Source organism: Cnephaeus nilssonii, assembly GCF_951640355.1.
Source record: "Cnephaeus nilssonii genome assembly, chromosome: 5".
Lineage (NCBI taxonomy): Eukaryota > Metazoa > Chordata > Mammalia > Chiroptera > Vespertilionidae > Cnephaeus > Cnephaeus nilssonii.
Genome location: NC_137076.1, coordinates 26,755,152 through 26,782,615, shown reverse-complemented (window position 1 = coordinate 26,782,615; position 27,464 = coordinate 26,755,152). Strand labels below are relative to the sequence as shown.

The following is a 27,464-nucleotide window of genomic DNA, read 5'->3' as shown; positions in this document are numbered from 1 at the left end:
TTGTAGTGACCAGCAGGACCATGACAAGGGCTTCTGGGTTATGGGTAATTTTTTTTTTTTAAACCTGGGTAGTGTTTGCATAGGCATGTTAATTTAAATATAAAAAGTCAACGTGAGAGGCAACAAGCGTTTTTTTGAGATCACAGCATTGCAATTCCAGGACACAAATTCAGGAGGAAACCCAAATGTGTCCAGATTTCAGGGTGAAGGCAAAAGGAGTTTTTATGGGGAAAAAAAAAAAAAAGGAACAACATTTTTCACTGGTGCTAGCAAGCTAAGTTACTCTTTAGCTACACATGGCTGGTTACTGATTCTAAAGAATGTCTGTAATAATCTGTTCTTGTAGTCAGGATGTCTGCTTTTCTGTTAGCTTCAAAAGCAGTTGTTCTAAAGACAATGTTGCTATGGTGCAGTTCAAAAGTTATTTTGCTCAGTTCAAACATTCTAAAGGTTCAAGGACCAAGACACAAGGTAGTTCCTCTGGAGTGGCTGCGATGGCTCCATTTTTTTTTTTCTTTCTTTATTTTTGTCACAGAGGTAGAAGAAGTGAATTTGGAAGAAGTGAGTCAACTGGGCTGCTTGAACTCAGGAAACAAGTTACAGAGGCAAAAGAAGGGCCCTAGGAGTTAAGGAAAAAGAGAGGAGAGAGAATGAACCTGGGTAAGAGAGAGGAAAAAAGCATGGTGTGTGTGTGTGTGTGTGTGTGTGTGTGTGTGTGTGTGTGTGAGAGAGAGAGAGAGAGAGAGAGAGAGAATCTCTGGCTCCATTTTAAAATGACTCCACTTATGTCACCATTTCATAGGCATGTGCCCTTTTTAGGATTTGTGCAAAATGTATGTGTTGACTTTCTGTATGTTTGTTATAATTAAACAAATATTTCCTTATTTTTAAATTACAGTTGAACTCAATATTATTTTATTTTAGTGTCAAGTGTATAGCATAGTGGTTATGTTAGACCAGTGGGTCAGACTGGGCCTTGGTTCAGCAACACCAATACTTGAGTTCTGGCTAGGAAAGAATTGAGAGCCAAGACTCAAAACTATAAGGACTGTTTATTTAGACAATTACCGAGGTGGAAGAAGTGAGTGGTAGAATAAATGTGTTTAGGAAACAAGTTACAAAGGCAAAAGAAGGGCTCTTAGATCTTGGAAATGAGGAAGGTAGTGGTAACACACCTGGGGGAAGAGAGAGGAGAAGGGGAGGGGGAGGCAGAGGAGGAAGGTACAGGTGTGCTCCCAGGAGGGAGGGCACCCTGGGTCCTCCATCCTAAGGGTTCTGAGGGTGGAGATTTTAGGGGAGGTCCCAGGGGAAGATCTCAATAGACTATTCAGCAGCTTTCCAGGTGTGTTCTTTCAGGGTTGGGGTCTCCACTGATTGATTCCTCGGTGCCAGGATCATTTATTCAATGCAGCTGGTCCTGAGGTCAACCTTGTCTGGTTTTGCTGCTTTGCTGGGCCTGGAGCTGAAATACAACTGAGACTTAGATGTGATCTCTAAGGAGGAAAGGTCAGAGGGTCTAAACGGAATGACCAGCATTATGAAAAGTGGGGGTTGGAGGTCTAAGCCGAATGACCAGAGATATGCTAGGGGGCTGAGGTCCCACTCTATAATAAGCAACTGAGGCTTTTTGCCCTGGTGACCTTTAGTACCTGGCTCATCTTCATTGCTTTGCTCATGTCTGTCTAATTGCCTATCATAATTAGACAGTTATATAATTTACTAGATGATTTTCCTGATAATTCTAGTACTCACCTGTCACCACATAGTTATTAAGGTATCATTGACTCTATTCCCTATGCTGTACTTTACATCCTGGGGACTATTTTGAAACTGCTAGTTTGAACTTCTTAACCTCTTCACTTTTTTCACCCAGACCTCCAACCCACTCCAATCCTGACTCAGCATTGTTAACTAATTTTAACTACCCAGTTTCTTCCCCGGGTCCTGCATGAATCCTAATGAACATTTTTCTTTTCTTCCTCCTTTGTCCTGGCTCCAGATCTTGAAGATCTGATCCGTTACCTCTCCAGGAGTTTTCCCAGCCTAACACTGAAACACCTTATAGGAACCACGCCAGGACCCCGGATAGTCAAGGCCAATGGGAGTACAGAGGCCTTGTTATCAATACACCAGAATGGCCAAAGGCCACTCTGAGCATGTGCCTAATCGGGATGTCCAAGGACTCTGAGCTTGGGAATCCTAATCAGGCCAAGATATCATGAGCGGGTGCAAGGAAACACGGTACACTGTGCCCTTCAGTAGCCAATATGATTGGTATAACTATTGGCACGAGGCCTACTTTGTCTAAATAGTGTAAAAGTAGGTTACCGACTAGCTAGTAGCCTGGAGTGTGTGAAGACATCTGCTAGAGAGAACAGCTGGGCAGAGCAGAGCTAGAGAGAGCTCAGAGTAGCAGAGGCGATAGGCATAGAGAATGTAGCTCCTATGTGTGCAAGGGAGACTAGAGAGCTCAGATGGAGCTGAGAGCTGGTACTGCTACGATGTAAAGCTAAGAGCTCACGGAGAGCTCAGATATAGCTACCATGTTAACCAGCCAGTGAGCTGGGCAGGGGAGACAGGAGAAGCTGCTGAACCAGAGAGCTCAGGTGCCCCTACAGTGTAAGGCAGTGAGTCTAGAGGCAGCATGCGGCTGCTCAGATAACAACTGGGTACAAAGACTGATGCTGCTTTATGGGAAAGATATGTATTTACCAGCCGGTGTCCGGCTGCCTGCCTTTATGGACTTTGCTGTGAGGACTGTTCTTGTCTGATGGCTATGTGGCCACTGGCTTCTGCATTAAAGACTCATTCTTATTTACCCCCAACCTCTCATGGCTTCTCTGTCTGCCCCGCCACCGAGAATTGATCTGTGTCTCTGATACTTGGTAATGGAGGAACTTGGACTAAGTTCCCAACAGTTAGTACAGTAGGCAGGGTTCAAGAAGGAATCTGCTGTGTGCTTGGCGAAGTCAAATGGGAGAATTTAGAAGAATATACATGGACTCAAAGCCAGTCAGACCAGCAGTGCTGAGCAGTGCTCCTGCTGTCTCTGACACTCCTGCCCCGGAGTCTTTCCACCTTTGCTCACCTCTCAAATTGGGCTTATGCTGCCAACTTCTGATGAGAAGTAATCAGTTATTTGCATTTCTCATTTGAGTCTTGCAACAACTTTAGGATGTGGACCTTTTATACAAAAGGAGAAACAGGTGGTAGGCAATTTACTGGAGATGTCAGTCTCTTGGTAGAGTTAGGGTTAGAACTTTTGTTAGGAGGTGGATTTCTCTTTGTGCTCCATTAATGCTCACACCACCTAGATAAACGTCTTTACCTGGAAGTTGTGCCTCCTAAATTTCTGGCTCAGATATTATAAAAGAGGACCATGAAATGCTAACCCCGACTTTTCTGAGTCCCGCCATGACCTCTCTTTTTTTTTTTTTAAATATATATTTTATTGATTTTTTACAGAGAGGAAGGGAGAGGGATAGAAAGCTAGAATCATCGATGAGAGAGAAACATCGACCAGCTGCCTCCTGCACATCCCCCACTGGGGACATGCCCGCAACCAATGTACATGCCCTTGCCCGGAATCGAACCTGGGACCTTCCAGTCCGCAGACCGACGCTCTATCCACTGAGCCAAACCGATTTCGGCGCCATGACCTCTCTTGAGTTGGCACAGGGGCATGGAAAACATTTATGGCAAAGTGATCAGGTTCTGGGTTACCAGTCAAGGTAGAACTAACCATTCCCTGATGGATCAATGGGACAAACAAAAGGGTCGAGGGTGTTGCCCAGGTTTACAAGTGGAAAGATAAGGTTCCTGTTATTTGAGTTTGAGAAGGTGGAGTCTGGAGTTGGACGTGTGACATTTTAAAGTGTTTATAAAATATCCAAGTGGAGAATGTCTCATTCTGTTTGGAATTCAGGTTAGAGTTGTAGGGCTGTAGGTGGACATTTGAGTCTTAAGTGTATATATTGTATTTAAAACAGTGAGACTGTTGCGAGCATAGACAGAACAATGATAAGAAGCTTGAAAAGTGAGTCCCAAGGCTCTCAAACAATTAGCAGTTGGGGGCAGGTGCTCAACCATCAGAATCCCCCTGGGCATACTGACCAGCATGCCCGCCTAAGCTCAGAACTACATTTCCCAGAATCCTCTCCGCCCTGTGCTTCCGGGTTAAAGCAGCCAATGAGTCACGCGTGACTTAGAAGGCGGAAGTGAAACGGAAGCCATTATTCTCGGGAGGCGATAGTCGCTTTACACATAGGCTGTAGAGAGCTCCCCTGCGATTTCCTCCAGTTGTTGGTGACCTTCCGCCTCCCTGCGGCAGACTGGACCTTCCGTTTGAATTTCTCGGCCCTTCGGCGGCAGCTTCCGTGACCTCTGCTCCCCCCGATTTTACCCTCAGTAGGGTAAGCCCGGCTTTCCTCCTTTAACCCTTTACTCCCGGCTTTTCTGAGAACACCAGAGGCCTACAAGGCAAGGAGTTATGGGGGACCTGGGCTTGGGACTGGGAAGCCAGGTAGCCCCGCCAGTAGTGTGTTTTAGTCCCTGTGGAGACGCCAGGACTGAAATTTAGAACCATATTTAGCGACATATTTGGGCGCTGATGACTGGTCAAAAAACAAACAAAAACCCAACACCTGACACCTTGGGGTGGAGACAGAAAAGCCAGGCCCAGTGAGTTCAGGATATTATGGAGGCTCAGGAAATAGAGACCTTGAGGATGAATTACCTTTCTTTTGCTTTTGTGGTCAATTTTCTTTGTGGTTAGTTTTGTCTTAATATTAATACAGGCACATTGTTTTTGGCAGCATTTGTCCTTAATGCTTTTTATACTCAAACTTTTGGTGCACTTGTCTATTTTTATGTTACTAACTTTAGTTGACTCGCATGTAAATAGCCTATAACTAGATTTAAAAATTCAGTTGGGCATTGTTACTTAACTTGAGAGTTAGTCCATTAATAGTTATTGTGATTACTAACACTTTGCATTGATTTTTACCATCTTATTTGGTTCCATTTATTTATCTTTCTATAGGACATATGCGCAAAAAATGTATGAAAACACATACTGGTACACACAGTTAAAAGGACAGCAATAAAGCAAATCAGGCCAAGAAAATATTATGAAACCTCAGAAACCTGTGTGCTCCTGAATTGCATCCTCCTCCAAGATTTTCTTTATGGATTCTACTGTTTATATGCATTTCCCCCAAAATACATTTCCTAATTTTAATACTTTTTTTTAATGTACTCACACGCTAAAGTATTTTCATACACATCCTTTTTCCATACTGATGCCACTACACATTCTAATTTAGAGATTTCTAAATATCTTGTAGGTGGAATTTGTACACATACCCATTGTTTTTTAGTACCTTGTGACTTAAATTTTATTTTCTCAGAAAGTTTTTATTGATTTTGAGAGAGAGAGAAACATCGATTTGTTGTTCCTCGTATTAATGCATTCATTGGTTGTTTCTTATATGTGCCCTGACCAGGGATGGAACCTGAAATCTTGGTGTATCTGACAAAGCTTTAACTAATGGAGCTACCCGGCCAGGGTCTGGAAGCTTTTTTAAGATAGTATTTATTAGGTCAAGGAAGCTCCCTTCTTTCCCTGGTTTAAGAGCTTTTCTTTTTTCTCATGAGCAGCTGTAGCTTTTTACCAGTGATTATTTTTTTCTAGCATCTACTTGGATATCTGTTGATGTATTTCAAACACCTAGGGATGCCTGGCTTGTGATAGGTGCATGGAATGAATGAGTGAATAATATGCTTTTCTTATTTGTCTGATAGAGTGGTGAATTATATCAATGAACACTTCTAATATGACATTAAAGATGCATTGGTAAATAAATTACTTGGAAAGGATACTTATTATTGTATCATTTTTTGGTGATTTGTGCTTGTGTTTGTGATTTGTGTTTTCCTGTCCTATTCAGGTTTATGCCAGCCATATAAACTTTTTTCTAAACCCTGGAGTATTTTGCCTGAGAATAGATTGACTTGTTCCATAAAGGGAGCTGTACCAAGAAAAACCATTTAGGTCTGAAGTTTTCTTTGTGGGAAGTTTTAAAGCTGTTGTTTCAATTCCTTTAAGGTCATAGGGCATCTAAATTCTCTATTTTATTATGGTAAATAAAATTTCTTTTCATTCCATCTAAGGTTTAAATTGCATAGTCAAAGTTGTTAATAATGTGCTCATATTTTGAAATGCTTGCTACATCTGTAATGTTATCTTTTTTCACACACACACACACACACACACACACACACACACACACACATTTCTTTTAATAATATAAATCCTGTCAGAATTTGGTCAATTTTGTTTTCTCAAAGAACTTTTGAGTGATTGAGGCACTTTATAATACGTGTTTTATTTTTAATTTCATAACTTTCTATTCTTTATAACTTTCTTCCTTTTACTTTATTTGGGATGTTTCTAATTTCTTTCATTGGGTATCTGTACATCCCACAGAAGTGCAGTATGTAGTATTAGATTTCAGTTCTAAATATTATGACTTCCTTGACCTATGAATCACTTAGAATTTTCTCTTTTAATTTTCAAACTTTCATTCCTATGACTTTGTTGTTGTCGTTGTCTTTAGTCATAGTTTGCTTAACTTCATTGCACTGGTCAGACTGATGCCATTTACATTGTGCTTGTATGATTTTATAGTTAGGAAATACTGTTTCATCTTAATCAGACTATGTATAGTTATTGAATTATCTGCCTGAACTATATTAGTGAGAGCTCTGGTGGTGCTTTTTAATTTTTTTCATACTTTTGAGACTGTGTCATAACATGCAGGTATACACAGCATTTTCTTCAGTTATACTTTTCACTGTAATATCTTGGTTTTCTCTCTGAGCTTTATTGCCTTAATCCATTTTGCCTTGTGTTAATATTTTTAAACCAGCTTAAAAAAAAAAGTGTGTGCCTTATATATTTTTTTAATTTTCATTCTTGTTATATCCCTATGTGTTAGATATTTCTTAGAAACAGCATATAACTGAATTACTTTTAATCCATTTTGAGAATATCTATCTTAGTTGAAGCATTTTCATTTCTTTTTAAATTTTTAAATATATTTTTATTGATTTCAGAGAGAGGAAAAGAGAGGGAGAGAGGGGCCAGGCCAGGGAGAGGGAGAGAGAGATAGAAACATCAATGATAAGGGAGAATAATTGATGGGCTGCCTCCTGCACACCCCCTACAGGGGAAGGAGCCTGCAACCTGGGCATGTGCCCTGACCGGGAATCAAACCGTCACCTCCTGGTTCATGGGAATCACTGAGCCACACCCTCCGGGCTGAAGCATTTAGTCCATTAACATTTTATGTGTTAATATATTTGGTTCTTGAATTTGCCTTATCTTTTTCCATTTATTTTTTCTTCCTTTGATTTGAGTATTTTTTATTCTACTTTTTTCTTTGAACATTTTGAATTTATTTTACATACGTATTTACTCTGAAGACATTGGCCTTAGAAAGGAGAGCAGACATCTCTTGTTTGTAATAGGAGAGGAGAAGATAATAGATTAGTTGTGGGAGGAATTTTTGTATAACTAGAGACCAGAAAGTAAGAAAATTTTCTTTTAACTTTTAAGTATAGATTACAGGAAAATGCACAGATCTTAGGTGATCAGTTTGATTAATTTTTTTGATAGTTGTGTACATTGTATAACCACTAACTAAAAAAATACATGTAGTTTTTCCTCAGTTTATCCAATACCATCTCATGTTCTCCATCAAGGCAACCACTTTTTTACTATGGACTTAAACAATTTTTTTCATTGACTTAAATAAGTTTTGCCTATTCACGAACATCATGCAATTGGAATCAGAAAATTTCTTGTATCTATCTTCTGTTTGTCAGCATATATTGTGTGTCTCGGTAGTTTCTTTTTATTGCTGAGGAGTATTTCATTGTACATGTCACAGTTTGTTTTTTCTCTCGTTGATGGATATTTACAATGTTTACACCTTTTGGCTATTGTGAATCAGAATGTTTCTTGGGTAAATATCTAGATGTGGAATTAGTTGGCCAAATAGTAGGTCTACTATTTAAGAAACTGGCAAATTGTTTACCAAAATGTTTGAACCATTTCACATTTCCACCATCATTATATGAGAATTAGAGGCCTGGTGCACGAAATTTGTGCACAGGTAGGGTCCCTAGGCCAGACAGGTGATCAGAGCTGATCTGTGGGGCGATTGGCAGGGTGATCGGGGGACCCTGCTGGCACCTGCCTTGGCCGGCCTGGCACCACCTGCTCGCCAGTCCTACCCCCCCCCCCCCCCGTCCGCCCCCCTGCTGCCGCCGCTGGTTGTCTTCCTCTGCGGGGTGACCAGAGGGGCGATTGGGGACCCCTGCTCACACCTGCCTTGGCTGAGGGCAGCTCCTGCGTTGAGTGTCTGGCCTCTGGTGGTCAGTGCACTTCATAGTGACTGGTTGTTCTGCCGGTCGTTCCACCATTCCGTCGATTTGCATATTAGGCTTTTATTATATAGGATAGGGTGTATGCCACATCCTTGGGAACATTTAATGCTGATGGTCTTTTATTTTGGCAACTCTGGTGGGTTGAAATGCTATATCATTAGTTTAACTTGCATTTATCTCATAACAAATGATGCTGAGTACCTTTTGTCATGCTTATTTTATTTGTCATTACATTTCATGAAGTGTCTTAGTTCTGGCTTTTTATTTGTTTTGCAGGAGTGCTTTAATCTGAATATGAAATTTTTGTCATCACCATACATAGTTTCAAGATCCACTCTTCTAGCTACTTTCAAGTATGCAATACAGTATTATTAACTACTAGAAGCCTGGTGCATGAAAATCGTGCACTGGGGGCGGGGGGGGGGTAGTTGTCTCTCAGCCCGGCCTGTGCCCTCTTGTAGTCCGGGAGCCCTGAGGGGATTTCTGACATCCTTAACACTGCTGCAGAGGCGGGAGAGGCTTCTGCCACTGCACTCACCAGCCGTGAGCCCGGCTTCTGGCTGAGTGGTGCCCCCTGGTGGTCAGTGCGCATCATAGCGACTGGTCATTCTGCCGTTTGATTTGCATATTAGCCTTTTATTATATAGGATAGTCACCATGCTATATATACATCACGTGACTTATTTTATAACTGGAAACTTGTACTCCTTTCCCTCCCTCTTTTTGTTGTTAATTCTCACCCAAAGATTTTTTTTTTTATTGATTTCTAGGCAGATTGGGGGGGGGGGCGGGGGGAGAGAGAAACAGGATGAGAGAGAGACTCGTGGATTGGTTGCCTCCCTCAGGCCCCCTGACCTCTTTTACCCATTTTACCCACCACAACTTCCTGAGGCAACCACCAGTCAGTTCTCCATATTCGTGACCTTGGTTTTTGTTTTGTTTTGCTTTTTTTACGTTTCTATATATAAGTGAGAATTTTTTTGTCAGACTTATTTCACTTAGCATGATATCCTCAAGGTTCATCTATATCACAAATGACAAGATTTTTTTTATAGCTGAATAGTATTCCATTATGTGTGTGTGTGTGTGTGTGTGTGTGTGTGTGTGTGTGTGTGTATTTACTTCACATTTTCTTTGTCCATTCATTCATCAATAGACATTTAAGTTGTTTCCATGCCTTGGCCATTTTAAATAATGCTGTAATGAGCATGGAGTTGGAGATATCTTTTCAAATTAGTGTTTCCACTTTTAGATAAATACCCAGAAGTGGGATTGCTGGATCACATGGTAGTTCTATTTTTAATATTTTGAGGAAATTCCATACTGTTTTCCATAGTGGCTGTACCAATTTACATTCCCACCAAACAGCACAAGGGTTCCCTTTTCCCTATATCCTGGATAACACTTGCTGTCTCTTGTATTTTTTATAATAGTCATTCTAATAGGTGTAAGGTTTTGATTAGCATTTCCTGGATGATTGGTGATGTTAAGCACCTTTTCATGTGCCTTCTGGCCATTCGTATGTCTTTGGAAAAATATCTGGTTAGGTCCTCTGCCCATTTTTATTTGGATTGTTTGTTTTTTTGCTATTGAGTTGTATGAGTTCTTTACATGTTTTGAATATAAACCCCTTGTCAGATAAATGACTTGCAAATATTTTCTCCCATTCAGTAGGTTGCCTTTTCATTTTGTTGATGGTTTCCCTTGCTGTACAGAAACTTTGTAGTTGTTTTTTGTTTGTTTATTTTCTTTGTTTTATCTTCTCCCAAGGATATATTTTTAGGTAGTGGAAAGTAGTGATAGAAACATCAATCTGTTACCACCCATATGCACCCTGACTGGGGATTGAACCCGCAACCTAGGTATGTGCCCTGACAAAATCAAACCCACAATCTTTTGGTGTATAGCATGACATTCCAATCAACTGAGCCACAGGCCAGGGCAACCTTTTTTTTTTTTTTTAAGAAAAATTTTAAAAATATATATTTTTACTGATTTCAGAGAGGAAGGGAGAGGGAGAGAGAGATATAGAAACATCATTGAGAGAGAATCATTGATTGGCTGTCTCCTGCACGCCCCCTACTGGAGATTGAGCCCGCAACCTGGTCATGTACCCTTGACTGGAATCAAACCCTGGACCTTTCAGTCTGCAGGCCGAAGTTCTACCTACTTAACCAAATCAGCTAGGGCAGTGGTCGGCAAACTCATTAGTCAACAGAGCCAAATATCAATAGTACAACGATTGAAATTTCTTTTGAGAGCCGAAAACCAACTTCTGCGCATGGGCCATGAAGTTTCGCACTGTGCGTGCGCGCCCGCATGTGGTATTTTGTGGAAGAGCCACACTCAAGGGGCCAAAGAGCCGCATGTGGCTCGTGAGCCGCAGTTTGCCAACCACTGAGCTAGGGCAGGGCGAGCTTTTTAATTTGATGTAGTCCCACTTGTTCATTTTTTCTTGCTTTTGGTGTCAAATCCAAGAAAATCATTGCCAAGACTTTTGCCAAGGAGCTTACTGCCTGTTTTCTTCTGGGACTTTTACGGTTTCAGGTCTTACATTCAAGTGTTTAGTCTGTTTTGAGTTAATTTTTGTGTACAGTGTAAGATAATGGTCCAGTTTCATTCTTTAGCACATGGCTGCCCAGTTTTCCCAACAGCATTTTCTGACTGTCCTTTCCCATGGTATATTCTTGGCTACTTTGTCTTAAAATTAGTTGAGCATGTATGTGTGGATTTATTTCTGGGCTCTCAATTCTGTTTCATTGATCTGTCTGTTTTTATGTCAGCTTATTCATTTTTTAAATAATGTTATTTGATGATTAAAATTTTTTAAATTTGGTAGAGTTCAGCTTATTGCTTTTTTTTTAGTCTAGTTCTATTTGTGTCTAGTCTAAAATATTGTTATGTAACTCAAGGGTCATTAAAATAGTCTGTGGATTTTATTTTCTGGTGTCTAATTCATCTTAAACAGTTTTTTTTTAACTCAAATTTTTGTGTATGTAGTGATAATATAAGTCAAAGTTTCTTTTTTCCATTGAGTCTTTCAACACCATTTATTAAAAAGATAGCTGTCCTGTTTTGCTCTGTTAAGTCAATAATCCTATATAATAAAAGGGTAATATGGAAATCTACCAAACAGTGGAATGACCGGTTGCTGTGACGCACACTGACCACCATGGGGCAGATGCTCAACACAGGGGCTGCCCCCTGGTGGTCAGTGTGCTCCCACAGAGGGAGCGCTGCTCAGCCACAAGCCGGGTTGATGGCGGGTGAACGCAGCGGTGGTGGCGGGAGCCTTTCCTGCCTCCACGGCAGCTCTAAGTATGTCCAACTGCATCTTAGGCCCGCTCCCAGCCTAAGCTGTCAGTTGGACATCCCCCGAGGGCTCCTGGACAGGTAAAGGTCGCAGGCTGGGCTGAGGGCCCCCCCCCCCCACCAGTGTATGAATGTCATGCACCAGGCCTCTAGTATTGTAATAACTGTGTATGGTGTTAGATGGGTACTAGACTTATAATGGTGATCACTTTGTAAGTTATGTAAATGTTTGATCACAATGTTGTACCCCTGACACTAATATAATATTACATCCTATAGAATAAAGAGGTATAATGCAAATTGACCATCACTCCAGCACACAAGATGGCCGCCCCCATGTGGACACAAGATGGCCGCCACAAGATGGCCAGCAGGGGAGGGCAGTTGCAGGCGATCAGGCCAGCAGGGGAGGGCAGTTGGGGGGAACCAGGCCTGCAGGGGAGGGCAGTTGGGGGCGTCCAGGCCTGCAGGGGAGAGCAGTTAGGTGTGACCAGGCCAGCAGGGAAGGGCAGTTAGGGGCAATTGGCCCAGCAGGGAAGGCAGTTAGGGGCAACCAGGCTGGCAGGGGAGGGAAGTTAGGGGTGACTGGACCAGCAGGGAGGGTAGTTGGGGGTGACCAGGCCTGTAGGGGAGGGCAGTTAGGGGCGACCAGGCTGGCAAGGGAGGGCAGTTAGGGGTGATCAGGCCAGCAGGGGAGGGCAATTAGGGGAAACCAGACCGGCAGGGGAGCAGTTAGGCGTTGATCAGGCTGACAGGGGAGGGGTTAGGGGGTGATCAGGCTGGCGGGCAGAAGCAGTTAGGGGCAATCAGGCAGGCAGACAGGCAAGCGGTTGGGAGCCAGCAGTCCTGGATTGTGAGAGGGATGTCCGACTGCCCATTTAGGCCTGATCCTGGGCAAGTCAGACATCCCTCGAGAGGTCCCAGATTGGAGAGAGTGCAGGCTGGGCTGAGGGACATGAGAGACACTCCCCCACCCCACCCCCCTGCCACGTGAACGAATTTCGTGCATCGGGCCTCTAGTGTCAAGTATAATTTTAAAATGAATTTTTTAAAAAGACGGCTTTCCTACCCAGCCAGTGTGGCTCAGTGGTTGAGTATCGACCTGTGAACCCGGAGGTCATGGTTCAATTCCTGGTTGGTCAGGGCACATGCCTGGGTTGCTGGTTCAATCCCCATAGGGGGTGTGCAGGAGGCAACTGATCCATGATTCTCTCTTTTCACTGATGTTTCTCTCTCTTCCTCTCCTTTCCTCACTCTGAAATCAATAAAAACATATATATATATATATATATATATATATATATATATATATATATATGTGTATATATATATATATATATATATATAAACATATATATATATATATATGTGTGTGTATATATATATATATATATATATATATATATGTATATATATATATATTTAAAGACTGCTTCTCTTATCGAATTGCTTTGTTCTTTTATCGAAAATTATTTGACTCTGCACTTGTATTTCTATTTCTAACTCTCTTCTGTCCTGTAGACCTATTTATCTATACTTATTTCAATAACGCTTCATTACTGGTGAAGTTCATAGTATGAATCATTCAAGTTTGTTTTTCTTAATATTGTTCTGGCTCTTCTAGATCCTTTGCATTTTAATACACATTTTAGATTTGGCTTGTCAATTTCTAGAAAAAAGCCTGTAGGGGTTTTGCTAGGAACTGTATTCTATCTGCAGGTGAATTAGTATAGCATGAATACTCTAATAATGGCTCTTGTAGTCCATGAAAGTGATATTCTTCCCCACTTATTTAGGTCTTTAACTTCTTTCGTCAGTGTTTTCAATTTTTTATTGTAAAGGTCATACACAGATTTTGATTTATTACTAGATACTTTGCTTTCTGCTATCATATATGGAATTGTTTTTTGTTTCATTTTCTAGTCCTTGCTGAGGTCCATTTTCCTGGTTGTGATTACTATGAAAGGAACATAAGATTATTTGCTGAAAGAGGATAATGGTAAGACAGTTCTTTTTTTGTTTGTTTTGTTTAGTTGTTTTTTTTGTTTGTTTGTTTTTTCAGAAAAACTGTTGAGATTTTTACCTGGTTATGGGGATATTGGAAGATTGGATTGCCTAGTGTGCTTTCCTTTAGTGTAGATGCTCCTTTAGGGTTAACGACTTTGAGTTTTGAAGGTGACCAGCTGTGTGTGGACTAATCTTCCCAACTATCTTAATAGAGAGGAGGTAGATGGTTGGAATCATCCAGGGCTGGTCTTTTGCTCATTCAGGGTTATAGGCAGAAGAATTTGGACAGATTGTAGAAGTGATGGATTGTGATGAATCTTGGCTTGATAGGTGGAGCAGTGAGAAGAGGAATTTGCTGTGAGGGAGCAAGATTGTAGAAGCATGAGTGGTTTGGAATCCTCTATAAAGTGAAAGAGTTCATGCAAGAAGAATGTTGTATAGAAGTGCAGAATTCTGAATCATTGTTTGTGAGATAAAGTTGGCAACTAGAGATGACAAGACCTGTGCATTGGCCTACAGTTGTATATGTTGATGTGGAGTGGGGGGGCCAAATAGCATTGGAGATTGGAACATGTAGTCCTAGATAGACCATCCTCATGGATACTTGAATGATCCTAAACCATGGCATGTATCAAAGTTGAAGAACAGAAGTCTGGGGCACAAATATTTAATGAGCGAGGGAGTTTAACAGAGTTGCTGACACAATACTTTGGAGTCAGGGTTGTCCACCGCATTGCCTGGAGGTTTTGCCTAAGCAAGGGAAAGGCTTAGGATCAGACAGAATTTGCTGTTCAAAAGGAGAAATACTGGAAAGCAGAAGTCAGATTGTCCCGTGAGCAGGAGAGATAGAACGCCTTGACTTCTAGTAATCTTTTTCTCATTTACTACAGATGCCTGCTCAAAGAGTCCCATAAGAACAAGAGAATAGCTTTCTGATACTAGTGCCCTGTTGTTCAGGCAAATTTATATCATTCTCATAGGATGGCAGCTCTTGATCTCTCTCCCACATGTGGTAAGTTCTAGGGGTGAAGAATGCTCTCAGAATTCAAGCTTAAGTGGCTACTGCCACTTCCCAAGGACAGAGGGAGGGTTGCCAGGAGATGAATCAACTGGAAAGTAGTGGGAGCAAAGTCCTGGGAGAGCCCCTTGAGGTGACTGTCTGATTTAGGCAAGCTCTTTGTGAGTTTGGGTGAGAGAGGGGAGTGTGTGTAATTGGTGTGAAAAGAAAATCACAGTATGGGTAGTAACCCTGAACTACCTCATTTATTATTTTGATAAATCTGAGCAAAGCTCTATCTCTTAGAGATTTAATTTCTTCTCTCATAAATTGAGAAAACATATTACTTTTGTTATAGGTATATTGACCCACCTCACTTTTCCTGTCCTTGAGTAGAGCAGGGCTGCTCTGGATTCTTACCAAATGTGGTGGTGGTGGTGGTGGTGGTGGTGTGTGTGTGTATTTTGATTGGGAATGTGCACTACACACTTATAGTTTAGTAGTTTGTGAGTGTTAAGCAAGCTTTTATTCTCATGGATTGTGTCTTCTCTAGCTATATCCATCCAGGAACCTGCCCATATCCAGGAGTCAGAAAGTCCTCTTGCTTCAAAAGACCATTCTTGTCACCAGAATGTGGACCTGTTTGCCTGTAATGGCCTGGAGCCTCATATGCCAACTAATGTTGTTTCCCAGGTACACCAATATCTCTGGGCCCCTGGAGCGGGGAGAGGCACTTCCTTGGACACCCCCAATATCACATAATGAAATTCTTTTAGATTTTTATTCTGGTTAATTGATGCCTGATCAGGGATCAAGAGAAAGAGCCAAATAATGTTTCAAGGCTGTCACGGTATCAAAGTTGTTAGGGAAAATGACTTACATACTAAATGTTTCTCAATAATATAGTTCAAGTGCTCAGGCCAGGCTAAAAGTGGAAAGAGATTTTGATCCCATGTCAGAGTTGCATTTGAAGCAGTGAGACAAGATAAGATCACCTCATAAGGAAAACAGAACAGCTGTTGACTGGCTTCTGGAATAAATTTTGAGACACCAGAACCCCAAACTGGAAATTCTATGATTTGAGTCTTTCATATTCAGTCTTCAGCCTCTACCATCTTTGAACACAAGCTATTTTCTCACTGACCCCAAATGTGGTGTTTCAGGACTCAGTGACTTTCCAGGATGTTGCAGTGGACTTTACTGAGAAGGAGTGGCCCTTGTTGGATTCTTCTCAGAGAAAACTATACAAAGATGTGATGCTGGAGAACTATAGCAACCTTGCCTCAGTGGGTAAGACCGGCATCATTTCTTCATTTATTAATCAAATGATTTTGTTTTAAGTAGTTGGCTGTAACCTAGGAGCAGGGTGGGGATTTGGAACACAATTGTTACCTGGTGCCTACCCTCTTGGTGTCTCCCATGGATATTGAGATCTGTTTATTGCATTGACCTTGGAGGTTGTCAAATGTGTCTGAGCTTGGGCATAGGTTTCTGAATTAAGAAATCCTTACCTTCTGAGTTAAGAAATCTTTTGAAGGGCAAAACATGTGGGTATTTGTGGTTTTGTTTTTTATGACAGCCTTTAACTGTGTCCCTTAGAAATTTGTCACCATCATTTTACTGCTTCTAAGTCAGTCTTGTCCATCTTCAGAACTCTGACTTCAGAACACGTGTCCTCTGCACAATTCTCCCTCAACATGTGTCTTTCCCCATGAGTAGGGTGTCAGGTGGGGAAACCCAGCCTCATCTTCCACTTGGAGCAAGAAGAGGAGCTGAGAACAGAGGAGAAGGGACTTCCCCAAGGCACATGTCCCGGTAAGGACCTGTAATCATAAGTGCTTCTTAGTAGTGGTTATTCACAGTATTTGGGGTGGAGGGAGATCCATTAGGAAATGTCACCCAGGGATATATAATATGCTCATTCCTTTCACTGCTCCTCCATTCTCTGACAGATTCTTTGGTTTCACTATCCTTTCACCTTTAAATTTGACATGTCCACACAGAACTTTTTTCTGTCCTTTTAAATTCAACATTCCTGATTATATTTTTTCTTTCATTAATGTTGGTCTTTGAAGAATGACTTCTTAGTGTGCTCACATGAATGTCTACCCCTTGTCATTGCCAAATACCACACAGTCAAATATTTCAGTCATTTTTACTCATGCATTCTTCCTTTTCACCTCATCTTTCCTTTTTAGGATTAGTATTTTTTTTAAAATTACCTATTTTTGTCACCAGCATTCTACCATTTTCTTTTATCAGCAAATTTACTTTTTTCCAATTTGTTTCAGATTGGGAGATTCCTTCTAAAATCAAGTGGTCTATTCTCATGGAAAATATTTTGGGGAATGAAACACCTAGTGGTGTGACAATGGTAAGATTTTTGGGGGGATAATTCTGGATCTTCCATATTAGGAGATGAGTGGGGCAGCTTAAGTTAGAAAAGGAGCTCAAGAACTAGGCAGGTGGCATTCCCCAAGAGGAAGCAGTGTTAGAGACACTAATATTACCAATTACTAACCCAAAACTTTCCACTTAGAGTTCTGATGAGTAAATATTTTTATAGCTATGTCTTAGATAATTGAGTGTTAGAGTTCAATTCAGATTTAAACAGTTAAAGTCTATTTTGTAAAAAGCTTTGTTATAGTTACACACATGGTACCTTAGGGCATACATAACATTCACCTATTCTACTTGATAGAACCCACAGGGGCAGGAGTAGTACTTTTACATCTATAATCATAATGATGACATCTATAGTCATAATGATGTGCTTTAATTTATGTCAGTTTATGTGGGGATAATTCTTAGGAATGAAATGAATATTGGAAATGCCTTAGTCAGCACACATCTTTAAATCAACAGGAAAGAACTCATCTTGGAGAGAAATCCACTGAATATGCTCACCTGTTTGAAGTCTTCAGTATGGGTACTCATCTTACTCAGCAAATGGGAAGACACACTAGTAAGAGGCCCTATCACCGCCGAGACTATGGGGTGGTTTTCAAGAACAGGCCACATCTAACACAACATGTGAGCATTTACAATGGGAGAAAAATGCATGAATGTCATCAGTGTCAAAAAGCCTTCACCACAAGTGCTTCTCTTACACGGCACAGGCGAATACACACTGGGGAGAAACCCTATGAATGCAGTGTCTGTGGGAAAGCTTTCAATGATCCCTCAGCCCTTAGGAGTCATGCAAGAACTCACCTCACAGAGAAGCCCTTTGATTGCAGTCAATGTGGAAATGCATTCCGAACCCTCTCCTCCCTAAAGATACACATGAGAGTTCACACTGGGGAGAGACCTTACAAGTGTGATGAATGTGGGAAGGCATACGGCAGGAGCTGCCACCTCATTGCACACAAAAGAACACACACTGGAGAGAGACCCTATGAATGTCAAGACTGTGGGAAAGCTTTCCAGCATCCGTCACATCTCAAAGAGCATGTCAGGAATCACACTGGGGAGAAACCCTATGAATGCACACAGTGTGGAAAAGCCTTTCGATGGAAGTCTAACTTTAATTTGCACAAGAAGAACCACATGGTAGAGAAAACATATGAATGTAAAGAATGCGGGAAATCCTTTGGTGATCTCTTATCACGGAGAAAACACATGCGAATTCATATTGTAAAGAAACCCGTTGAATGTAGACAGTGTGGGAAAACATTCAGAAACCAGTCCATCCTTAAGACACACATGAATTCTCACACTGGAGAGAAACCATACGGGTGTGATCTATGTGGGAAAGCCTTCAGCGCCAGCTCAAACCTAACAGCACACAGGAAAATACACACTCAAGAGAGACGCTATGAATGTGCTGCCTGTGGGAAAGTCTTTGGTGATTATTTATCCCGAAGGAGGCACATGAGCATTCATCTTGTAAAGAAACATGTTGAATGTAGACAGTGTGGGAAAGCCTTCAGAAACCAGTCAACTCTTAAGACACACATGAGAAGTCACACAGGAGAGAAGCCGTACGAGTGTGATCACTGTGGGAAAGCCTTCAGCATAGGCTCAAACCTTAATGTTCACAGGAGGATACACACTGGGGAGAAGCCCTATGAATGCTTGGCTTGTGGGAAAGCCTTCAGTGATCATTCATCTCTTCGGAGTCATGTTAAAACTCACCGGGGAGAAAAACTCATAGTGTCATCAGTGTGGAAGAGGCTCCAATGATACACCTTCTTTAAGAAACACAAGAGCTCAGACTGGAAGGAAACCTTGTAAGTTTCAGGAAGGCAGGAAAGCCTTTATTAACTCATCTTACTGAGCACAAGGGAATACATGTAACTGGAAGAAAGCTAGTTTGTGTAATGACTGAAATGACGAGTTTTTTTCTCATCTCTGAGAATTGACGCTGAGGGAGAAAATGTGTCTATGTTGTGGAAAAGCCATCAGTGTACATTTAGGTCTTAACAAATGTGACAGCTTAGGAAGAGAAACCCTAGCCTGATACTTAATGTTGAAATTACTGTTGTACCACCTGACACCTTCTGAGCATAGGAGTCAAGTAAGCACTCTAGGGAAACATGGAAAAGTCAGTAATGGGTCAGGAAACTACAGCCATCTGTCTATTTATGTACGGTTCTCAAGCTAAGAATAGTTTACATTTTTAAGGAAGAAAAATATGTGACAGAGACTGTGTGGCCCACAAAGTCAAAAATACTCATTGTCTGGCCCTTTACAGAAAAAAAATTGCCAATTCCTGTTGCAGAGCCGTGGTTATTACCAGGGAGTGGATATGCTCCCCAGGAGACATTTGGCAATTTCTGGAAACATTTTTGGTTGTTAAAACTGGGGAAGGCATTACCTTCATATAGTTGGAAGACATCAAGGATGTTGCTAAATAGACTACAATGCAGAGGAGCCCCCCAGAACAAAGATTTATATGCCCCAAAAGGTTAATATTGCCAAGGTTGAGAAACCTTGTCCTAGAAGAGCTCCTCGATTTTTATGAAACTTGAGTACTCTAGTACTCACGGTAGGTGAATTTCTATTTAAAACTTCAAAAGTATAACCAATGTAATTCAAGAAATGCAAGAACCCACACTGCAGGCAATCCCTATGTGGAAATGATTTCAGCCACAGCCCCCTCACTTTGCTTATGAGAATTCATTCACACCCCAAAGGAATTTTCTAGTGAGTGTGAAATTGCATTTGATGTATTTCATCATGAAAATAGACACTAGCTCATAAATATTTAATCTTTAAGGTTATGCTCTTAAATTACCCTTATACACATCACAATATGTTTGTATGTAGTATTTTAATTATAATTTCATTCTTAAGAATGTGTTAACTTCCTTTTGAATTATTTACTTGACCAATAGACTCTATAGAATCTATGTACTGTGAACCATTGATATTTTTAGTGCCTGTTTGTTTGAGTATCTAAATCAAATGCATTGTGATCAGACTATGATGTCTTCATCAGATGAGTCCTTTGGGATGTTCCAGCCAACAGTGGTATATACTTCTAGTTGCTTCTCTAATATCTCATCTTCCATGTCAAGAAAACTCAATTTTTGTCAGATTAGTAAGGTGTACTATTTTTAAAATCTCTTACAAGTTTCCTTACAATTCGTACAGTCCATGTTCCACAGCCTGTCTTATCAAATAAGCAGATGTTACTATACAGGCTTTGAGAAGACTCCTGAAAAAAGGGCCATTCTTACCTCAGTTATTCTCCACTTATTTTTTTTATTTTTGTTCTTCCCCCCACTTCTCATATAGTAAGGAGATCCAGTACCTAGTGTTAAAAGATCCATCTTGTGACCATGAGGATGCACAGGCTAAGAAAATTCACAAAGGATTCTGGCCTCCCCAGGGGCTTCTTTAGGTGTCTATACTAGCCCTAAATTTACTTCCAGACTTCCTATTACAAGGAAAAATAAAACTGATGATTGGTTTAAGCTGCTTTGGATAGTCTTTTTTTTTTTCCTATTAGTTTTTTTATTGGCAGAGGGAGGGTTCTGCCTCATCAAGCTGGATGCTGTTTAACCCATTCACCTGTGACAGAGACTGTGTGTGGCCCATAAGTGAGTTTTTATAACTGCTACACATGTGGGTATAATCTGCTTATGCTTTTAACTGTTGGATATGAACTTTTAACTTCTTCAAGCCAAGTTTTAAAATTGCATTTCATATCTTTGATCTATTTAAACATCTATTTTCCTTTATTCTTGTATTGAAGAACTGTATTTGTTTTCACAGAAGTGCTAAGTGGACATCTACTTTATTCAGTTTCTTCTTAAGGTGAAGAAAACTCTTTGTAAATGTCCTAGAGAAATATAGTAGCTTTCTGTTCACACTTTGCAAGTAAAAAGGGTGGATCGTTCCACTACTGACATATTAAAAAAAAAAAAAAAGTGCTGAGAAGCAGGTGCCATCAATTTCTTTTGCACGTAGAGAATTTGAGGCAAGGAAGTTTAGGTGACTTGTCTGAGGCCAACCTGTTAGCAGGCAGTAATGCTTGTATTTAAACTCTGGTGCTGGATTCCAGAGTCTATATTACTATCTCAGGCCTTGTTCTATGCCCCAGGTCTGTAGTGAATCAAGATATTTGCCTTCAGGTTGCTTACATTCTACTTGGGGTCGAGGCACCTGGTAAATGAGTAAATATATCTCTGATGGTGGTCAGTGTATGGAGGAAAAATTAAGCATGTGATAATGAGAATGTGGGATTCAGTGGAGTTGTGGTGTGTGTAAGGAAAACCTTTTGTGTAAGGTGATGTTTGCACAGATGTAAATGAGCTGTAAGTGTGGGCTGTATTGTAATGTGGGGAGGAGCACCTTCAACAAAAGTTCAAAGGCCATGAAAAATTTTGTGCTTGGGACAAAGGGGCCAGTGTGACTGGAGTGGATCAAACTTGTAAGTTGCTAAAGGTGATGTCAGAGCTAGATCAGGGTCCTGATCATGGGGACATCCTGTAGGTTTAACTGGAAGGACTTTGCCTTCATTCTCAATTTGGAGGGCTTAGAATGTGGCAAGTGTCCAACTTATAATTTTAAAAGATCACAGTCGCTTCTGGGTTGATAGGCTAAATAGAGGGACAAGGTACAAACTGTTAGGCCATTGCAGAATTCAAGTTACATATAATGGTGGTCAGATTAGTAGGGGTAGTGGTGGTTTGAGAGTCACATTAATGACAGTAGCCCTAGTTTCATTTTCAGATTTTGATTCTTTCTATTAGTATACCACAGTTATTTACCTGTTCTGCTAATGTACAGTTAGTTACTGGATGTTTTCACTTTTCTCAGTTATGAGCGATGCTGCTTTAAGAAATTTTGTCACATGTCTTCTGGAGTATTGGTGAATTATTCCAGGAGTGTGAAACTGCTGGGCTATAAGGTCTGCGCATGTTCTGTTTATTAGTGTAATGCCAAAGTCATTTCTAAAGTGTATAATGATACTTTGTGTATGTGTGGTAACATTTTAAAACAGGTTTTACTAAAATGCAGAAAAATACTTAATTCATACATGTACAACAGCTAAATTATCACATGAACACATCCATACGATCAGGCCAGAAAAAGTGCTACCAGCATTCCTGATACTCCTTCTTGCCTCTTTCAAATGACAAACCCTTCCCTACTCTCCGTAGGTGACCAAATATTCTGACTGAAAATATGGCTTGGGGTTTTTGTTTCTTACCCCTATACAAGTGGAACCATATAGTATATGTTCTTTTGTATCTATCTTAATTTTCCCTAATGTTTTGGTGAAATTGATGCATATTGTTTTGAGTATCTCCAGCTAGTACATTTTATTGTGTTGCATTGTTTTGAATATCCCACATTTTGTTTAAGCAGTTTGTGTTGATGGGCAGACATTTGACTTTTCAGCTTGGGACTGTTATGAATAATGCTGCTATGAGCATATTTTAATATTTCTGATAGTGCACAAGTGTATGTATTTCTCTTGGGTGTATACCCTGTACTGAAATTGCTGGTCATATAGGATGCATATGTTCACTTTTCATAGATGATGCCAATTTTCCAAAGTGGTTGTGCAAATTTGCTTTCCAAGAAGCTATTTTATTGAATTAACCTGCCTTTTTCTTACTATGAGCCCTATGGTTGGATATATTTTACAAATATTTTCTCCAACTTTGTGGCTTGTCTCTTCATTGTTTTAATTGGTATTTTTTTATGAAATGAATTAATGTTAATGTCATCTAATCTTTATGGACAGTACTCTTCTGTTCCTGAGTATTTGCCTACCCCAAAGGTAAGAAGCTATTCTACATTTTTTTCTGTAGTCCTCTATTGTTTCAATATGTACATTTAGATCTACAGTTCACCTACAATTGATTTTTGTGTATTTTTATCTTTTCCACATTGACCCAGATCATTTATTTTTTAAAAAACTACATCTTTACCCCAAGGTTTTGAGATACCACCTTTGTCATATACTGAGTTTTATGTGTTTTTACCCTAATTATGAACTTTATTTTTTTGCCGCAGTGTTTAAATTATAAGAAGCTTTGTAATACGTTTTAATGTCTATGTGAACGGGTTTCCCCTCACGGTTTTCCTTTTTCAGTGTTTCCCTAGGTATTCTTGCCCTTTTTTATATGCACTTTCATATTGTCCAACTCCATAAAATTAGCTTGTTGGTACTTTTATTGGCATTGCCTTGGATTTATAAGTTCACTTGGAGCGAACTAACATCTCTATATTGTTAAGTCGTCTTATCCAAGAACAGGGGATGTCTTTTCATTTAAGTCTACTTTTGTGTTTGTCAGTAATGTTTAAAAATATCTACTTTAGTGTTTGTCAGGATGTTTAAAAATTTTCCTTGTACAAGTTTTCCTTATAACAAATTTTTGTTGTTTCTCTTAATATTTAATTCTTTATTTAAGTGAGATTTTTCTATACCATTATGATTTCATAGTTTCTGTATATGAAAGCTACTGATTTTGTATCTTAATTTTATAACTTGCTACTTGACTGAATTCTTTTACTTTTTAAGTTTTGTTATTGCTTTTTTTTGGAGTTTTCCAGGCATAATACTGTGTCATCTGTAAATTATGATAGCTTTACTTGTTTACCAATTCTTATGCCTCTGATTGTTTTTGTTTGTCTAATTGCATTGGCTAATACCGCTAGTGTAGTGATAAGTAGTAGCAGAAATAGTAGGCATTCTTGCCTTGTTCTAGGGGTAAGGTCCCTTTTGTTTTTCTATTGATTAAGATAATGTTTTAGAGTAAATATTTATTTTATCATATTAGAAGGTACATTATACTCTTGGAAGTTTACCATGAATGGGTGGTGAATTTTGTCAAAGTTTTTCTGATTTATTAATAATAGTATATGATATTAATAAATTTCTCAGCATTCAAAAAGTCTTACATTCTGAATGACTTTCACTTGGTCATGGTGTATTATTTTCTTAATGTGGTTTTGGAATCTGTTTGTTAGTATTTTGTTTAGATAGAATTTGTTGATTTTCATGAATGATAATTGGTCCATAGTTTTCTTTGTCTTTATCTGGTTTAGGTATTTGTATTATACTTGCTTCATCAGAAGATATAGTAATATTTCTTTTTTTCAATGCTCTGGAATAGTTCATACAGCGTTAGTACTCTGTGGTTTTGGAAGATTTGGTAGAACTCACTGTGAAACCATCCTGGTCAACTGCTTTTCTAGTGGGATATTTCCTTAGTAACTTTATTTCTTTTATGGACATTGCTCTGTTTTAAGCTTTCTAACTTGAATGATGTCAATGTTGGTAATCTGTATTTTCCTAGGAAATTGCCTAATTTATCTAGTGTAGAGGTCAGCAAAATCATATTACGATTTAAAAAATGTTTTCTGACTCCGTGTGTCAACACCTGTTTTGTTTTTTTGTTTTTATATATATATATATATATATATATATATATATATATATATATATATATATATTTTTTTTTATATATGTATTTTTTTTTTATTGATTTTTCACAGAGAGAAAGGGAGAGGGATAGAGAGCTAGAAACATCGATGAGAGAGATACATCGACCAGCTGCCTCCTGCACACCCCCCACCGGGGATGTGCCCGCAACCCATATACATGCCCTTGACCGGAATCGAACCTGGGACCTTTCAGTCTGCAGACCGACGCTCTATCCACTGAGCCAAACCGGTTTTGGCTGTTTTTGTATATTTGCCTTTTCTTTTTCTGAATCAAATGAGTGGCTTATTTGTTTTAAAAAATACGGAATTTTGACTAGTTAGATCGATTGCTTTTCTGGTTTCCTCATTAATTTCTTTTTTGTTTTTCCAAACAAAAACCAAAAACCAAAATACCTTAATTCCAGCCTAACAGCACCAGGTTGCAATGTGTGGGGACAGATAAGGTACAATGCTGTGTGGCCACTCACTCACATGTACAGCTCTAAGAAGGCTCCTGAGGGGAACTTACCTCCAGGGGGCTGAATGAAGGGGAAGAGGGGAGTCCCCAATGAGGTATGGACAGGCATGGGGAAAAGGCGCTACTTCTTGACAAAGGAGATCTTTACGGGGTAGTTCTGGGTGATCTTGAACCCCTGTAGGGAGTCGCAAAGGGCCCCTGCATGTACCCCATTGTCAGACTCCACAAAGGCCATGTCATGCTGCCCTGGGACCAGCCAGACCTTGAAGATAGAGATCTGGTTGAAAAACATGGACAGCATGATCTTGTTGGTCTCTGGCAGGTTGGTGAGGAACAAGATGTTATTTAGTGGGTTTTCTGTAAGAGGCTGGGTAGGTGGCATCTGACCTGGCATAAACTGCTGTGGGGGCAGTGGCTCTCAGTGGGATCCGGCCATGTTAGAGACCTGGAGATGGGATCATGCCAGGGGACAGCATGTAGGGAGGCTGGTCCCAAATGTGCATGATGCGGGGCACCTGAGTCATGGCCCCATGCTCAGGACAGGCCCTGGGTCAGCCCCCACAATGAGAGTGACTGCCCTACCCTGTGCCACTTTCTTGGCAGCTGGGGTCTCCTGGCTCTTGGGCTTCCTCTTCTCCCACTTCTAGTCCTGCTTCACAAATGCGCCCTTCATCTTGGCAACGATATCCGAGTCAGTATTGGCATACGGGATGTGCATGGGTTTGTTGTAGAAAGGAAAACCTGCATGGAGCGCAGGGCACTGGTGCTGGCCTTTTTGAAGATGACAAGGGCCTGGCCCTCATCTTCAGGCTCTGTGACAGGATATTCAGAATCTGGCCAAACTGGGAGAAGATAGCATACAAGGACTTCTTCAGCTCATCCTTCTTGATCTTCTCATTGAGGTTGACAGTAAGGCTGGGGCAGGTCTGAGGAACTTCCATGAAGGGAGGTGTCATGGTAGGGTAACATAGTCACGAGTCTGGCAAGTGGCTTCTCAGTGCTCAGTGCCTTCCTCATTAATTTCTGCTTTTATCTCCATTATTTCTTTATGCTTTCTTTTGATTTATTTTTTTAAAAACTGGTAATTCTTTTTTTAAAAAAATACATTTTTATCGATTTCAGAGAGGAAGGGAGAGGGGAGGGAGATAGAAACATTGATGAGAGAGAACCATTGATTTGATCAGCTGCCTCCTGCACACCCCACACTGGGGATCGAGCCCACAACCCAGGCATGTACCCTTCAGTCCACAGGCCAATGCTCTATCCACTAAGCCAAACTGGCTAGGGCTGGTAATTGATTCTTAAATCTTTTTATTTTATTGACAAGTATTTTGTGCAGTGAGTGTCAAACTACAGTGGGAAGGTAGGGGAGGGTAAGTGATCAACCGAAGGACTTATATGCATGCGTATAAGCACAACCAACAGACTCAAGACACTGGGGGCGGGGGGACGAGGGCAAGTGCGGCGGGGGGGGGGGGGGGGGGGGGCGCGAGGAAGGTCAGTGGGGGGGGAAAAAAGAGACATATGTACTACTGTTTGTAATACCTTAAACAATAAAATTAAAAAAAATGATCACTGCTTTAAAATGCATCCTGTAGATTATAACATATGTCTTGGAAATCATTATTTCTTTAAAATTCTGTAATTTTAGTTTGTATTTCTCCTTTTGCTCAGGAGTTAATAAGAGGTTTTTAAATTTCCAGATAGAAGAGCCTTTTTTGTTTTTGTTAATAAATTCTAGGTGTATATATATGTTGATTTTCTGCAGTCTACCTAATAAAAGAGTAACATGCTAATTGACCGTACCTTCATGACGCCCACCAGCCAATCAGGAGTGAGTATGCAAATTAACCCAACAAAGATAGTGGGTTAATTTCATTCACAGGCACTGAGTGACTGGGGGCAGGGCGGGACGCTTGTGTCATCGCCATGGTGATGACACAGGCGTTCCGCACCACCCCAGCTGCTCCGGGCCTCTGGGCAGCATGGGAAGGCAGAAAGGCAGCTCCAGCCCGAGTGAAGGTGGTGCCTGTAGCCAGGGGAATGAAGGCCCATTCTTGCATAAATCTTCATTCGTGCATCAGGCCACTAGTTTAAATATAATATGCCTCAATGTAAATTTTCTTTGGTATTGATTCTGCTTGTTGATCTCTTAGCTTCCTGGTTTGGTGTTTGTAATTAATTTTGGAAAATTCTCATTCATTCTTACTTCAAATATTCTGGTCCTTTCTCTCATTCTTCTCCTAGTATTCCCATGACACATGTCACACCTTTTATAATTGCCCCACAGTTCTCAGATATACTGTTCATTTTTTTCTCTCCTTACATTTT

General features: G+C 40.4%; 2 protein-coding genes and 1 pseudogene across 7 annotated transcripts in view; 2 read left to right on the top strand and 1 right to left on the bottom strand.

Moving 5' to 3' along the window:
- Positions 1–4,230: 4,230 nt before the first annotated feature.
- ZNF317 (zinc finger protein 317) lies at positions 4,231–20,785 on the top strand. Of its 5 annotated transcripts, XM_079770038.1 has the most exons (9): positions 4,231–4,412; positions 8,728–8,804; positions 13,687–13,762; positions 14,661–14,782; positions 15,321–15,460; positions 15,931–16,057; positions 16,487–16,582; positions 17,059–17,141; positions 17,633–20,785. In XM_079770038.1, exons 4-9 carry the CDS (start codon positions 14,752–14,754, stop codon positions 18,950–18,952), a joined length of 1,797 nt encoding a protein of 598 aa, XP_079626164.1. In that variant the 5' UTR covers positions 4,231–4,412; positions 8,728–8,804; positions 13,687–13,762; positions 14,661–14,751; the 3' UTR covers positions 18,953–20,785. The 5 variants fall into 5 exon arrangements, with proteins under 5 accessions (XP_079626164.1, XP_079626163.1, XP_079626165.1 ...); XM_079770037.1 differs by lacking the exon at positions 8,728–8,804; XM_079770039.1 differs by lacking the exons at positions 8,728–8,804; positions 13,687–13,762.
- Positions 20,724–27,464, top strand: part of LOC307098917 (olfactory receptor 7D2) — a 49,213-nt gene continuing 42,472 nt past the window's right edge. The window contains exon 1 of the mRNA XM_079770054.1: positions 20,724–20,814. The gene's annotated coding sequence lies outside the window, so the exon portion shown is untranslated. The remainder of the gene's footprint in view (positions 20,815–27,464) is intronic.
- Positions 24,673–26,525, bottom strand: LOC307098926 (U1 small nuclear ribonucleoprotein A-like; annotated as a pseudogene). The gene has a single exon. The product of its transcript is annotated as a U1 small nuclear ribonucleoprotein A-like (transcript).